This window comes from Gobius niger (assembly GCF_951799975.1).
Source record: "Gobius niger genome assembly, chromosome: 13".
NCBI lineage: Eukaryota > Metazoa > Chordata > Actinopteri > Gobiiformes > Gobiidae > Gobius > Gobius niger.
The window spans coordinates 29950323-29966866 of record NC_136864.1 but is presented as its reverse complement, the minus strand read 5'-3'; the positions used below and the strand labels follow the sequence as shown (position 1 = coordinate 29966866).

The 16544-nt window shown below is 41.2% G+C and overlaps 1 protein-coding gene across 1 annotated transcript in view; it reads right to left on the bottom strand.

Moving 5' to 3' along the window:
- agla (amylo-alpha-1, 6-glucosidase, 4-alpha-glucanotransferase a) overlaps positions 1 to 11103 on the bottom strand; it is a 33676-nt gene extending 22573 nt beyond the window's left edge. Inside the window, exons 1-4 of the mRNA XM_079570073.1 lie at positions 10998 to 11103; positions 6285 to 6414; positions 3009 to 3219; positions 45 to 214 (exon numbers count right to left, since the gene is read on the bottom strand). Coding sequence (XP_079426199.1) covers positions 45 to 214; positions 3009 to 3219; positions 6285 to 6372 — 469 coding nt within the window. The 5' untranslated portion in view covers positions 6373 to 6414; positions 10998 to 11103. The remainder of the gene's footprint in view (positions 1 to 44; positions 215 to 3008; positions 3220 to 6284; positions 6415 to 10997) is intronic.
- Between the last annotated feature and the right edge of the window lie 5441 nt (positions 11104 to 16544).

The window sequence follows — 16544 nt, the reverse complement described above, 5'->3', positions numbered from 1 at the left end:
CACAGATATGGACTCCGTTTGTTACGTGCCGTCTCGTGCTGTACCTGACTCCTTGGCCACCCGGAGCCTGTCGGGCCAGTCGTCCAGGTGCCCCAAACACTTGGACAGGTAAGTCTGGATGGTCACACAGTCCAGGGGGAGAACATGGTTATCTCCCCCCACACGCAGCACGGGGTCCACCACGATGTAGCCCCCGCCAGAGTGTTCAATCCCTCTGAAAGAGTGGGAGCCAGGAAGAATGACACTCTGTATATTTCAGAAAGCTAAAAATAACGTATAGTAAAGATTACACTGAAGTTTACACACAATCTTATTTTAAATGAAAACTACTAAAGTGAAACAACCCCCAATATCATTTTTTTTGCCGTGGAATATTATTGAACAGAAACTTTGCTGTTGCTGACAGGCAGCGTATGTGAAAACAATGACAAGTTTTTTTTAAGTAATTCTATTTTTAGATCACAAAGGCAGAAATTTGGGAGCACATGCGACTAAAAAGGTCGCAATTTCGAGCCCTGCGTTTTTGTCACATTTTTGCCACATTTTCGCCACATTTTCGCCACATTTTCAGCGCTTTTTTGTCACTTTTCTGTTGCTTTTCGTCACTTTTCTGACTTTTTGTTGCAGATTTTGGAGAATCTTAAGTTTCTATGACAACGTTTACAAAAAAAATAGTAAATTACAGACAGATGGAAGACTTCAGGGGCTTTCTGCAAAATGGATAATGTTTTTTTAATGGTTCAAATTAATATATGGGGCTTACAGTATTTGATTTCTTTTCAGGCTTTTGAGTCTGTCTTGGTTTATGAACAGGGGACGTCCAGGGACTATTTCATTCCATGATTATTTGATTCATGCATGTATTACCAATAAAACTGTATAAATGTTGTGGCTTAGAACGGGGTGAACTACTTTTATGAGACAAATATGGCAGAAGGTATGCTTCGATGACACTTACATAACTAATAAGAGTTCTCCGTGGGGAGTTAGACCCAAGATGATATTTCTTCACAATTAAAGAAAACAGTGTCCTCTTTATACATTACAATATTCATACAAATGTTTCCAGTCTGGTGTCCAACATGCTCAGAACCAAAAGAAAATACATCAAAAATAGTATTATAATAGACTGAATCATGAGGCGGTAGGTTATGGCAAAACAGATGAAGAACTTTGTCATGACTTTAGAAAATACTGCCACACATAGGTCATGTTACTGAAAATTCTCCGTTATTTACAGAATATTTTTAGTTTGGACAGAGAATAAATAATTTATTGTCCTGATCAGCCACCGTTTCTTAAACATTACGTTGAAATTAAGAAAATGCACAAAATAAGTTTTTATTTACATTTGTATTAGTTAGGGGTGTAACGGTTCACGGGGATGTATTGAACCGTTTCGGTTCGGCCTGTTCGGTTCGGTCCACTTGCGTACCGTTTCGGTGTATTATTTTCATTAAATAATGTAAATTTATTATTAGCGTCATATTAAGTGCCGCGGAACAAAGTGCGAGTGCGAGTTTCCGCACGGACGCTATTGAAGCTGCATGAGTAGCTGAGAGAAACGGCAGTTGTTGAAGGCGCTGGCTTTAAGTATTTGATTAAAAGTCTTGAGCCTCGCTACAATATCCCATCACGTCCGCACTTCAGCCAAAAAGTTATACCAGCACTCGGTTCTTCCTATACGCAAACTACGCAAGGTGCGTAGTGTTGTTTCACTGATTAACCAACGCGTTGTTACGGGACAGGCTCTTCCAGCGCGCACTCACTCTCCGCCTACTTCGCCACATATAACACCAAAACGGAGTAGTCTGGTGAAGTGAATGAGCAGGAGAGACCGACCGCCTTCCCCCTGTCTCTTCCAAAGCACGAGTGCTTGTCCGCTCGTGTCCCACTCGGCCGTCTGTCTCCCGGTGCTCGCTTCGCCTCATGCGCGGCTCCTCCGCGGCTGCATCATGTCACCCGTATCCCGGGCGCTGCTCTCATGTTTTCTCTGCGCGGACTCCGGGCTGCAACTGGGCCTCACTCTCATTTAAACTCTCTTCTTATTGTGTCTGGTGAGTCTAGAGTATCTGGACAGTAGTTTGGCGAGTAGACGAGAGTAAAGCCGTTCTCCGTGGCCTTTTTGTTGAGTTGAATCCACATGGTTCTCATGAGCACAGTTACTTACAGTAACTCTGGTTCTCTGAATGTGCACAGTTTAAAACGGGTTGGGCGACTCACAGACTAATTCTCAGTGGTAAGACAGAAACAACCGCCAGAAGCAGGTTTCAGTTAGTTTTAAATCAGCGGTTCCCAATCTGTGGGTCAGGGACCAGAGGTGAGAGAATGGGACCATTTGCCATTTACTATTTTAAAAAGGGAAATAGACTAGTAGTCGTCCTAAATACCAGTCTCACAGTGGTTTAGTGGTTAGTGGTCCTCACACAGGGGGTCGCTTTTATTTATTTTATGCAAGAATTCTATTGTGTATTGGCAGCTTTTCAAAAGAAAAATTGTGTTAGTTCTTATTTATTTGTACCGAAAATTAACCGAACCGAGCCCTCCAAAACCGTGAACCGAACCGAATACAATTTTAGCGTACCGTTACACCCCTAGTATTAGTATAATATATGAGGCTTAATATTGACAAGCTGATGACGCTCTGAATAAGTCGTCCTCCTTTGAGACTTCTATGCAAAAATGTAAACACATTTCTGTTGCAAAATTCATGATGACTCTCATGTTTAGTTTTAGCTCCATTTATCCTGCAATCTCACATTTTTCCGAACATAAACAATATGCTGCATATAATTTATATAGGGTATATAAATTTCTTATAATGAGTGATCAAATCATGACGGATAAAAATAGCAGATGACAGATTTTTGACAACCCTGTGTCAAAATGAAGGAGAGAAATTATCCTGAGTGAAACCACTGCTGCCACATATCAGATGTCCTGAATGAATGATGTAATATTCTTGACTATACTTTAATCCCGTGTGCATTGCCGTGTTGGGTCCTCACCCATATCCAAAGTAGTACTGATAGGATCCTGCGGTCTTGAGCTCCAGAGAGCAGTACTTGTCGGAGTCGTCCTCCCGGCCTGAGGGGTAGTTCCAGGCCAAGACCCGGAACACGTGGCGTCTGAACGGCTGCCCATCCAGGGGGTAGTTGGTGTGGAGCAGCACCCTCCGGCCTTGCAAACTGGGACCCAGGCGGAACTGCAGCTCAAACCCTGGACACAAGGCAAACAGGTGTGTTATACTGGGCTTGAATGGAGATGTGGGATACAGGGGGCTCTACAAAAGTCATCATTCTGCGCTCTGAGGAACTTTCTACGCTTCTCTCTTTGAGCAATACACGGCTGTTCTTGCATCTCATTTATTAGAGTTGTTCCAACACAAAAACACAGATTTTACCACAGCCATTACAGGTACATTCACTTTGCATTTTCTAAACATTAAACCTAATGTCAGATGATCATTTGGTTCACCAGCAATTTCTTCCGGGTAAACTATTTCAATATTAAAAACATTGACTGCTACAAGGCTGCCACTGATGGAATGGCACTTTGATTACTGCACAGCAGAAAGTTTCTGTAAGGCTGTGCTATGCCAAGGGAAACAGATGAGTGTCTGTCAGGAGCAGATAGCACCCTAAGATGACCTCGGGCAGAGATGGAGATATTAATTAGGAATTCCAACAATGGGCAGCACGACTGGTGTCCTTGGTAGGCTGTGTAGGAGCTGTAAAATTCTCTTAACAGTCACCGATAAAAGACTTGCTGCCTTCTTATAACCCAGGTAAGGAAAGTGTCACAACGACAATAAGAACCGGCCGGAACTGGATTCGAACCATGAAATTCGGCGCCTTTTTAAGCAGTGAATATCTGCGTACTGCTTTTATTGACTTAACCTCAACCCGAAGCATTAAGGCCTTCTCTCTCACTGAGAGGGGCGGCATATGTCTGCAGAAATTGGCTGACACTTTTGGGCAGGTTTAGTTTCTGATATCTGGCAACCCTGCTGCCACCCAGCGTGTATCCAGAAAGTTGGTTACCGCCCGCTTGGATTTAGAGCGGGGGTAACCTTTGCAGGTAGTAACAGATAGTGTCCTCATGTGATGTGGATTAGACAAAGACATTCCTCCACATGGGAGTCCTGCGTATGCCCGGTCACTGTTTCCCCGGGGGCAGGCGAACTATCTTTAGCACGCTCTCACACACTCCACACAATCCTTCTCATGTTCACGGAGCTGCAAATGTCAAACTGCACACTTTCAGACCATCAGGGCCCCTCCAGTTATCCTCTGAACACACCTACTCCATTTGTTCAAGCTTTTCTCAACGCTTTTCTGCATGTCTTATAATCACGTACGTCCATGAAAAACAGTTCAGCTCAAATTTCTGAGAACAAGGAACACCTGGAGATCCGGGATGAAGGCAGTGATCAATATCTCGATCACAGAATAATTGGTCATGAAGGACACAGTGCTACACAACAACGAAAATTGTTTCTGCTTTGCTCGGTAACACATTTTTTTCACATGGTATTAGCAAAGTAAGGACGGGACATGTTGTCTCACCATTATCTTGGACAAAGTAACTGCGATCAACAATGTCTGTGCAAGCTCTGAGCCATCAAGGAGTTTCCCATCTTCAGTGAAGGTTCTTGAGTCATCTTGTGTACTCTGTAGTTGGAGTGTAGAACATTTCATCTCTCATCCAAAAGGCTTTGAGAGGCGAAACGTTGGCGATCAACGATGTCATCACGATAATTATTAGACCATTTCTCCTGATGAATTGAGCACCATATTTTTACTTTATATGACAATATATCTGCAGATTAGAAAATACATGAATCCACCATTAGGTCTGTAGACGTAAATGGTGGGACACATTTAATGACAAATTAGAATCACAAGTCGCCGGTGAGCAAAGAGCGTTTGTGATGAGGATGTGAGCCGAGTAGTTCACGAGGGCACGAAGATAACATGACCTCGGAGTTAGTTTTCAACGAAGTCCCCATAGAAGTACGCTGACTAGTCTCAAAGGGCAGATGAGGACACAGGATATGGCCAAAGCAACCAGCGCAGGGCAATAAAGTCAAGATTGTGCAGGTGGATAAATACGAATCCTTTGACACCAAATAGAGCTTTAACATACAATAATGGCACTGCCCCTAACAGCTCTTATACATAAGAGACTTTGGGAATCGTAATGTCCTCTGTAAAGTGCAAAGATCAAATATCTGCAGCCTTGGTCATTTGGTAATTGCAACTCCATTCCAGACAGTACCTGAAGGACCACACTATGAACGGTCCAAGGATTTGTGTCAGCAACAGTCTGTACACAACTGAGACTGAAGACATGTTCACCAAAGCCTTATTTGGTCGTACACTCTGTGCAAGGATCAGAAGCAGAAGTGCAGCGTGTATGAAACATCCTTCCTGCAAAGAAACTCACACAATCACAGGCCAATCCGCATTTATTCACTTTAAAAAGGGTTAGCACGCCTCTATTTATGCTGATGTACTTATCTTGAGCTTTCGGTGAATGCGTTTATATCGTAAAAACTCACCCCATTTTGCCGGTAATCTGTAGTCTAGTTCATGTTTTTTCTTTTTCAACACCACATTTTCTTTTCATTTCAGCAAACTATCAGCGGTTTCATTAAGGACGCTACATGCTGAGCCTCTTATTGCAGACTGTTGCTGTAGTTGTCAGTATAAATAAAAAACAGAGAAGTGGATTTATTGCCCCCAGTGGAAGGTCTTAGCGTTAGTAATTTAGTTTATGAAATGGTGGTAAAGAATAACTGATATAATAGATAATCAAAACCCCAGTATCAAAAGCAAAAAGGCAGGAAACGGTGCATTATCTCTGCGTTAACTGGTATCAAGCTGTTGTTTACGTTGTTTAGCTTGATTTGTGCAACAGAGCTTTCAGCAATCGTCAAATAAAGGCTGTGTATAGAAGTTTGTTATTGGTATCGCAGGAGTACTCTACAGGGTTACTTTCATAATAAAAACATGAAGTAACATTACATTACTAGGGCTGGGTATCGATTATTAATTTCTCAACGGCCCGAATCAATATTCTAACCAACAAGATGCAAGATAGTGATCAAGCCGTGTTTGAAATGATTATAATGATTATATAACAATGAAAAGAGAGATCACATGTAAATAACTGGTTCTGACACATGAACGTTTGGCGGCAGCCTGCAGGCATGTCCTAACCGGAGTGTGAAGATGGATTTTGTTTTGTTGATGTGAACACGCAGTGCCCTTGGGCCGTACCTTGTTCCAGTCTGAACAGGGTCCTCTCCAGGTTTTCCTTTTCGTTGAGCATGAGGACTCGGATCTGCTTAAGATGCTGAGGTAACATAGTCAGAAGATCCACGCCGCAAAAGATCTGCTCCCTGGCCTCCTGCACAGACCACACACATTCACTCACTCACAGGCAGAGAACACGGACCTAAAGTCTGAATCAGAAGATAATATGTCATTAAACACAAGTTCAACGTATTTATTTCAATTAATTACTCAATTAAGTACTTGGGGACAAGACTACTTCAGCACTAAATTACTGAGTGCAAACGTTTTTACTAAGTCTGTCAATAGATTTATTTTTTTAATCGCGATTAATCGCACTTGTGAAATTTTTTTCAAATAATTATATTCATTTTTAATACTTATCCCACATAAAACACTTGCATATAAAGCACGTGACTACTGATTGCACATTTCACTGACCAAATCCACACTTTCATATTTATGTGAAAAGCCCAACAGCTGATTGATAACTCACTTTTTAGAGACATTTTCTTTTGTGCTAAAACCTTTGGGACAGAAACTGCAAACTTTTAGGTTCAGGAAGTAGAATATAAGGACAAAATTTAAATATGTTTTGTTGAAATAGGATAATTAAATTAATCGCGATTAATGTTGACAGCCCTAATTTTTACACTTTGGTAATGAACGTAACCTGACAAAAAAATTATGTAATTTTCTTCTTTTTAAACACACACAAATAACACAATAAAATAATCATGACATGGTACAAACCCTTTCACATGTCAAAATGAAGCGTTCGTCACACAGATTAACTCAAAATAATACGACTCAAGTCAAAGAATGAAGTATTGTCAGTGCACACGTGTGTCCTTGGGCCTTGCCTCCAGTGTCTTTCTGTAAAGCACTTAGGGCCTAATGAAGGTAAGAAAGTGCATTATAAGTCACTGTTGCAGTGTGCAACAAAGATTGTTAAACATCCAAATTATTTATACTGTATTTGGATTGAGCAATAAAACAACAAAAATCCTGAGGTGGGCTCTGTTCTTCTTGGCACATTTGTACAGCAGGACATTCTTCCTCTGAGCAGAGGGCAGAGTTAAAAAAAAAATGATTTAAATTTTTTTTTAAAGAAAAATATATAATAAAAAAAGATGGAAAAAAAAATATATATATATAAAATAAACCAACTCCATTTTTAAATCAAATACATTTTTTGTCCAGCCCTAGCTTGCACCGTATTATGCCTAACCTTAAAGGCTCTACACCTGATTTAGTTACAATGGAACAAAAATGATAAGTCCTCATGTAGTGCATTGTGGGGAAAACACTGTGCACCTTATTATAAAGCATTTGTATCAATTGAAACATTGGGACCATAGTCAAAGCCATTTGATTGAAACTGAAGTCAGTGCCTCGGTATAACCGTTAATCACTAATGTGCTGATCAGGTTATAGACTCCAGAGGACACATAGAACAGTACAAAACGTAAAGAGTCCATATTTCAACAGATATGAACATTACACAGACTGTGCCAATCGATATCAGAGTGACCGAGAACACGCTGAGGCAACAGAGGAGAAGTGAGGCAACACCGCCACAACGGTACAATGAAGCACGCACACACATACATACACACATACACACATACACACATACACACACGCACGCACGCACGCACGCACGCACGCACGCACGCACGCACGCACGCACGCACGCACTCTGGTGGCCTGTATGGTAAGTCTGGGCACTGTGTTGTGAGATTCCCTCCTCCAACAATTTGCTGAACATCTCTTCATGCTCTTCACCTTCAATACTGTACGTCCTGGCAAAAAAATGTGTTTAATTTGAGTGGTCCTCATCTGTATTTTTTTATTTAAAGGCTCTACCTGATTTCTTTTTATTTATTACAAACAATGAAAGACAAAGCCACAAAATTAAAATATTAATTAAAACTGATTCTTATTATTAGATGCACAGCGTTTTCCCCCACATCATGTTGAGTTTACAATAACCTACCCATTACTAGGCATAGTGCATTTAAAGGCTGTAGTAGATTATATCATATAATTCATATTCAATGCAAAACTGAAAGCCTCTCGACTGTAGCTTACAGCCTATAGCAGGGGTAGGGCTGATTTTCTTTATTGTAAATAGACCGAGGGCCGAAGCCACTGATTATTAGCCCGAAGTGAAGCACAACACTGGAAAAATTAGATAAATGACTTAAAATTGCTTCAATTAAAGTTCTTCTATGTTAAATTTGAGTCTGTTTGAACTAATCCAAGATACAAATGCTAGCGCCAGTGGAACAAGAATAAAAAAGAAATGAACTACTACTAGAGGTTTTATCTTGTCTAAGACCGGACCAAATCTACTCAAACCTTAGATTTAATCTGTTAATTCAAATGGCTTATGTCATTTCTTCCTTAAAACGATTATTCTTTTTCCAGTGCACTTCTTTCACATGCCAGTGTTGTACATAATGTATGACCTTTCTCCCATTTAACTCTAATAATGCTAAAAATACTGACGTATGCCTACCCCTGGCCTATAGGCCAGTGTCTCGCCTCATTTGAAAGCTAAGGCCTACAAAACTCACCTAAGCTTCTTTTTGTTTTGTTTTAAACTATTTTGTTGCGTTTTTTCGTCACATTTTTGTTGCATATTTGTCACATTCTCTTTGCTTTTTTTTGTAGCATTTTGGCCACATTTTATCTTTTAGTGTAATGTAACTGTAATAAAGCCACGGAAACGCAAAAACAACGCAACAAAATACAACAAAAAATGTGATGAAAACACCAACAAAAACTGAAGAAAAACAAGGAAAGAGCTTAGCTTTCAAATGAGGCGCTACACTGGTCTACAGTATAGGCTGTAAACCCTAACGACAAGAAGCTTTTAGATTAGGGTAAAGCCGAACTAGAGAAAATGCACTCGGTTAAGGTGGGGGGGTAAGAGAGGGAAAGAGAGTATAGAATGATATAGTCGACAACTATTTTAGTAATCGATTAATCGTATTCTAGTCAACACAGACTCAAATAGAGCAAAAATGAATTAAAATTGTGCATTTTATTAAAAGTTTATTTAAAGTTAGGGTCTGTAGTGTGTTGTACATTGAAAAATTGCATTAAATATCTCTCTGTGTGTCATCCAATCAGAAGCAGAATTAGCGCTAAGAGCCTCCAGCAAACATTTACTTTAAGTTTATTCCATCAACATGTCCTCAAGCGATGCCACTATAGCGTTATGTGATAAGAAAATGAAAAAATAGAATGTTCATACATCACTCACAGCCAAGCGACTAATCGATTAATTGTGAAAAAACCATACTGTGAAGTATTTGAGAATAATAAACAGAATTTAGTAAATATACTAGGGCTGCACATTATATCGCAAAAAATATCGTATCGCGATATTAGCTGATGCAATATCCGTATCGCCAGAAGCCACAATATATCGCAACATCACCATAGCCTTCATCTGACTGAGATCGACCCATTTTTTTTGCAAGTCATGTGTAAAAGTTCAGTTTTAGTGTAACATTTACTAGCCTTGTTAAATTTTACCCTTGTTTTGGTCCTGACGGGGTGTTTTTTAAATCTTCTTTTGACACAATTTGCTGGAAAAATGGAACATATCGTGTTTAGTGAAATATCGCAATAATACCGTTATCCCGATATTGCACAGCAGTATCGCATATCGCAAGTCACTTCAATATCATGCAGCCCTAATGGATACTGTAATGACTGAAACCATGGAGGAGTTTGTGTTTAGTAATGCATTATGACATGCAAAGATAAAAACTCATACTAATAAATAATAACACCATCTCTTCCCCTATGGATGCACCACTGAAGATGTCTCTCTCCCTCTCAGAGAACAGCATCACACCATCAATGGCACACTATTTGAATTCCCCCTATATGAAACTTTGACATGGGTCTCCAAGTCAATGAATAGCAGAGTTGGGTCGAACAATATTTGGAAGCAGAAGGTGAACGCATCCCCGGTGTCACTAACCCCTCTGCGCTCCCTACTGAGTCTGCGCAGAAGCACAAGGTCAGGAATTCTGCCTTTAATGTCACTCTCTCTATTTATAAAACTCCTGCTCACTGTTCGGCCCGTTTGCACATCGGCACGTAGCGCGCGCGCGGACATATAGACCTCCATTACAGCGCAGGCATGTTCAGCCTCCCGTCACGGATCCCGGTCAAATGTTACACATGTTAAAGTAAACTCGCTATATTTCAGTAAAACGTTGAAGACATTAAATAAAAGCATGTACGAGGTTAATAACATGACTAAGCACGTACTTCGGCATGTGCAGGATGTAAAAGGCATAACATTAAAGGTGAGAAATACTGCGTTCAAAAATGTTGCATACAAGTGGGCGGTACCGCGGGGCAGTGCACATCACTCGGAAATTAGAACAGAGTTACGATAAAAGTTGCAGGAAGAATAAGGTTTGTCACTTGCTAAACTCGGAACATATAAAACATTAATTTGCAAACTCATGCTATTGCGGTCTACACCTGGTAGCTAGCTTCATGTGTGTATTTTAGCGGCATAAACAGATGCACTGCAGCTGACTCAAACGCATCAGATTAGCTAACACTCCATCAAAACAGAGAAGCTAGCATGCTCGCTAACGCGCTAAAGGCTGGATAACTGCGTGCACACTGGAAGCCCAAACGTGTGTGAGTTTGGTGCGGTACCTGACAGTCGCGCTCGCTCAGTCACAGCCGCAGGAGAACAGTTTGACAGGAGGAGAGGCTGACGGCTCTGTTTTTCCACGGTGAGTGCGTGCAGCAGCAGCAGGGGGAGTGGCGCGCGGGTGGGCTGGACTATCGTGTTCACTGTTCACTTAAAGGCACACTGCGTAACATTTTGGACTATAGAGTTCGGGAATGTGACGTCATATCGCTAAGCATTATGGGATTAGCAGCCATTGTAAACTAATGGAGATTTTAAAAGTTATAATACTGGAGTTATTGTTCACATTAAAACACTTGGAGACCACAGTGTGTTAGATGTATTTACCAGCAGTAACTCAGCAGCTAACGGAGTCGTTCCACTGGTTTTGTCTCCACTTTTTATACTGTTTTTAGCTAATGTTAGCCTATGGAAATGTATGCTAACAGCTGCAAAGATGGCGGATCTCCATGGTAACTGTGGACATTCCCGAACTCTTCTCCCTGTCTACACGACCGTCGATTTTCCAAAAATTCTAATATTAAGAGTTCAACGTCACCGCAAAAGCTAATCAGCTATGTAGCAATTCGTGACCATAAAAGGGTTCATTTCAATCCAAAAAGAAGACATAATGTTGAATAAAAGGCAAAGGTACAAGGCTGTGTACATAATTCACTTCCTGACTATAGAAACTTTGTATCCCAAGAACCATTGCGACGTCACGCCCGCTGGTCAAGCCAACAAGGTTTTCAGCAAACACGGCGAGTTTCTTTTCATTTGCAGACAAAAGTTCTATATTATTTCACTATTAAACAATCTGAATCATGCTAATTGGAATAAAAATGATCGGTGGTTCGTTTAATTGGATCGTTGGGGAAAAAAAGTGATTGCCATCTGACGTTTTTCTTACTATCAGTGTTAGACATGGATAAAACGTCAACTATCTGCCTGCATTATGTTTTAATAAATTGTATATGATATGTTTTCTACATTACAATAAATAAATACGTGGGGGAACGTGAAGCTCCACCAATCAAAAGCCTCGTAGTAGATCATGGGACTTCCGAGCATCCTGGGTAATGTAGTTCTAGGACGAAGGCTCGCAGTTAAACTGTATTTTTTCGTAAACTAGATCGATCTCATATGTGCTTTTTTCACCTGCATCTGACTTTGAGGTCGCTTTATAATTACAGAGCTGGATTCAGTTAAAGACTTTATTCGAAATCAATACAGTCTCAAAGCAAGGGGAATTTTACTACTGGACCGGAGAGGAGGCGGGACTGTGGAGCTCTATACTGTTGCCGGCAAAACAAAACATGCTCCTAATGACCAGCTCAACACAGAAAATGCTATTACTGTAGTGTGTAATCAAAGAATGGATTTGGATGAGAAACAAACTCGTTTAAATCTCGAAATTCCTCTGCCTTTTGTCACATCTCCATGGAGGCGAGCTGGAGACGTACCCACTCCCAGTAAAGTTTACAGCCATATTTTAGGAGGGGTGAGCCTCATAGATGTTTGTTTGTATATTCATGAGGTATTTTTCAATGATGAAAATGTCTGTCATAAAATTAATGCTTGTATTTCAATTTTATTTATTGGGTAAAATTCTACGCGGTGTGGCTTTAAAGGCACACTGCGGGACATTCAACAGTGGTGGGATTTTCAGCTCTTTTTGGTGACAAATTCAGCAGAGATAGTGATACATGGATGGTTGACTTAACATGCACTGTCCTGACCAAATAAACAAATAAAGGAATTTAATAAAGAATTGAAATATATGATACAATCAATCCGACACACTGAAGTGTCCAAATGTGCCAGGAATCCCAGAAATCTTCGGGGGTTTCACCACACAATCTTGAGTTTTCTTGTTCTGCTATTTTAGGCCCAAGCGGCCTGCTGTCGCAAGGGCCTATTGTAATTGAAACGCCCTGCGCGAAGCCACTGTGCCTAGGTGTGCGGAGCGCACGAAAACAGCACGAAGCGCTGTCCCCATGTCAAATGTAAACTCACTGTGTAAAACAGTGACAGCCCACAAATCCGTGTACCCTTCGATCATTAGTTATTCCGTAAAAATCAGAAAAGCAACATTTCCATTTGTTTTTTGTTTTTTTCCCTTTCTAAACTTGAATTAAAAAAAGAAAGCTTGTAAACGTCAATGTCAATGAGTTTGTTTTGGCTCCAGTTGTTTTAAATTCCCCCCAAAATTATGACGTTACTATTATTTCGTTTTATTATTGTTTGTGACACCAGAAGTGAGGAGAGACCTCAACTCTGAGCCGCTCCTACACTTGTTTGGAAAGTTTTATGCAGATACTTTTTTAAAAATTGGGCAACACATGCAGAGATCAGAGATGCTTTATATTACCACAGAGGGAATGGTTGCTCAGAAATATCCGTGAGGAGATTCTGCTTGGAAAACAACCTTAAAAAGCTGGGCAGACACTGTGCGTCTCTGTCATGCAGTGTACAGGGGGCTACGAGCCACGAATAGCTGCTCACGCCGAACGTACGAGTGAAAATCGCACGGTCGCAAGGTTTTCAAACATGTTTGATATTTTTTGCGAGTCGTGCGGTCCTGGCCCTGTGGCAGCGACACTGAAGCCGACGGAAAGCAGCACGAACATGGGGAAATGCAGCTGCAGGCGCCAGGAGGAGAGGACACACGCGTTATTATATATTTTTTTATTCCTCTTCGTCACTTTAGTTGTGCATGATTACTTTGCAAAACTAAAGTCACTGCTGAAGTGGGGTGGACGGAGAGAGGAGTGGCAGAGGGACAGTTTGGGAATGCACAACGGGAAAGGGTTTCAGACGCTCCCAGCACCAGCTCTCCCGGGCCGGGAGAGAAAAAGGCGTGTGGAGTCCGTGAGTGACGAGGTGGCTACAGGAGCCCCGACACTCACATCTTCCACCTGTTCACTCAGCTCCGCTCTTGGCCGCCTCCGAAGCGACATCACCGCCCACTGCCTCCTCCTCCTCCGCCCCGGTCACCTCGGCTGCTGCTGCTGCAGCTCCACGAGGAGCTCAAAATGAGCAGCAACGAGTTTGAGAAATAAAAGTCCTAATGGCATAATAAACAACGGTTACAGAGGAGATCGCGTTGAAGCTCGACCTCTTATGCTTAAGTTTGTTTTGGTTTCCCTCTTGCGCGAGGAAGAGAGAGGCAGAGAAAAAGTTACTCATCATTCCCAGTAGCAAATCAAACCGAAGCAGTAGTGAACAAAATAACGGAAGTTGTTTTAGCAGTGTTTGTTTCCACTGCATAGCAAAGAAATGGGTCAATATTTTATTTCGAATTTTTTCCCTTTCCAATTTAATTTAGAAAATGGAAATACAATAAAACAACCACATAATTAGTTTTTCTGATTTTATTTTGAAACGGAATAACTAATGATCGAAGGGTACACGGATTCCCACACCTCTGGTATAGTATATCCACGGTATTGTTTCTGTAATGTAAAAAATATTATTCTTTCTTTCTTCTTCTGCTCTTTGATTGCTCCTATGTATTTTTATGGCAATGCGTAGCCTATAGAACTTGTGGCAAGTTGTGGTCCAAGTAATTGTAGATTTATGTTGAAAAAAAAAAGTTTCAGATGGTATTAGGTATTTGTATAATATTTTTTTTTGTCACGTGACAACCATCACATGACCTGACCAGGTATTAAACAAAATCAGGTACAGCTGGGGTCGAAACACGTCGGCGTTTGAATAAATAACACAAAATCCAGAGCTTTCACAAACTTTTTTCCTACATTTGTCTGTTCCTGCCTGCATCTCCCGAAGAGCACCTGGTACCTATATGCTAAAGATCCAGCGCGAACCTCCATCTATCCCCTTTTTGAATGATATAGTGCTTTAATAAACTGAATGTCCATCTCGACTGCGCATGTGTGGGTCAATCAGGCTCCTAATTCCGACTACCAAACAAACCACTCGGCCATTGAAATGTGTGAGTGAGTTCAGGCAGCAAAGCCTGAACACTGAAGTGTATTGAGCCATAACCGTGACCCATAAGGCTTACGGGCATTTGTTTAAAGACTGTAAGTAAGCAGGAGCGGACCATAGTGGACCATAGTGGACCATAGCGGACCATAGTGGACCATAGTGGACCAAAGCTGACCATAGCGGACCAGAGCAGACCATAGTGGACCATAGCGGACCATAGTGGACCATAGCGGACCATAGTGGACCATAGTGGACCATAGTGGACCAAAGCTGACCATAGCGGACCAGAGCAGACCATAGTGGACCATAGCGGACCATAGTGGACCATAGCGGACCATAGTGGACCATAGCGGACCATAGTGGACCATAGTGGACCATAGTGGACCATAGCGGACCATAGCGGACAGGGGGACGACAGGACCTGGGATCAGCCTGACACAGACAACGCCACTTTTTAAATCATTTAATTTTGTCTTGAAATTGCAGGGAAAAGTTTCAAAACGGTGTTGATGTTAAATATAGTGGTACATTTCCGTCTGTCACATTAGTGATCGATTAGCCATGTTGTTCACTGTCAGATCACTCGTAAAAAATACAAATAAAGTCAATTCAGATGGCCTAGCCTGTATGTGTACGTGGATCTCTCTGGTCACAATAATAATAAAAAAAAGATTTTGTTTACTGTCCACCTCCTTATTGACAAAAAAAGAACTACGTGTTTATTTCTCACTCCAATTTAAATGTTCTAAATATCGGCGACATGAGGCCACAGTTTCAGACCCTGCACATTGTTCAACAGTCGCTTTCAAGGGTCACAACTATGTGAACAAGGACTGGTCGTCACTTTGACAGCAGCTGTACATATGAACAGCCGTTCAGTTTGAGTTTCTGTCTATCTCCGTTGCAGCCGAGGTTGTAAAAATAGACTTTATGCTAATATTGTAACAAGCTCCATGGTGACGACAAAAGCACTTTATATCATCAACTTTCCAGTGGTTAAAACTGTCCAAATCAGAGCTTTCTTCGTTGCTTCATGCTAACTATCAATACTGTTTTGTAGCCGAAAAAAATTCCATTACCCATAATGCAACGGGCGACCCGAGATGGGCATTCGGCTTATTAACATGCAATGCTGGCAAATAAATCAATAAGAATATTATTTGATGACATTTCATTTACATTAATGATTGTCTCATACAGAGTTGCCAGGTCCGCAATTAAACCGCGTAATTGGGCGGTTTTTAAAGCCATTCCGCGGGTGAACAAAAACTGTCCGTGGTTTTTTGCCTTGCTGTAATCAATGTGTCAAATGTCTATTTCTATCTTATTTTTGATCAAAATCACTATTTCGAAGGCAAATCCAAGGCTCTGTAAGCTGCCTTTTCAATAAGGGAGGGAGGTGGGGGCGGTTTCTCATCATAGTAAGAGCACATGGGCTCTATTAACTAGTAAACAATATTGAAAAATCCAGCCGTGCCATATGTTGGGCTGCCCAGACCTGGCAACCCTGGTCTCATATTGGCTGATCTAGCTCTGGGCTCAGACTGAATGAGGTCCACACAAAAAGAAGTTCAAAACAATAAGTGTTTAGTAAAAGAACAAATATTACTGCTGAC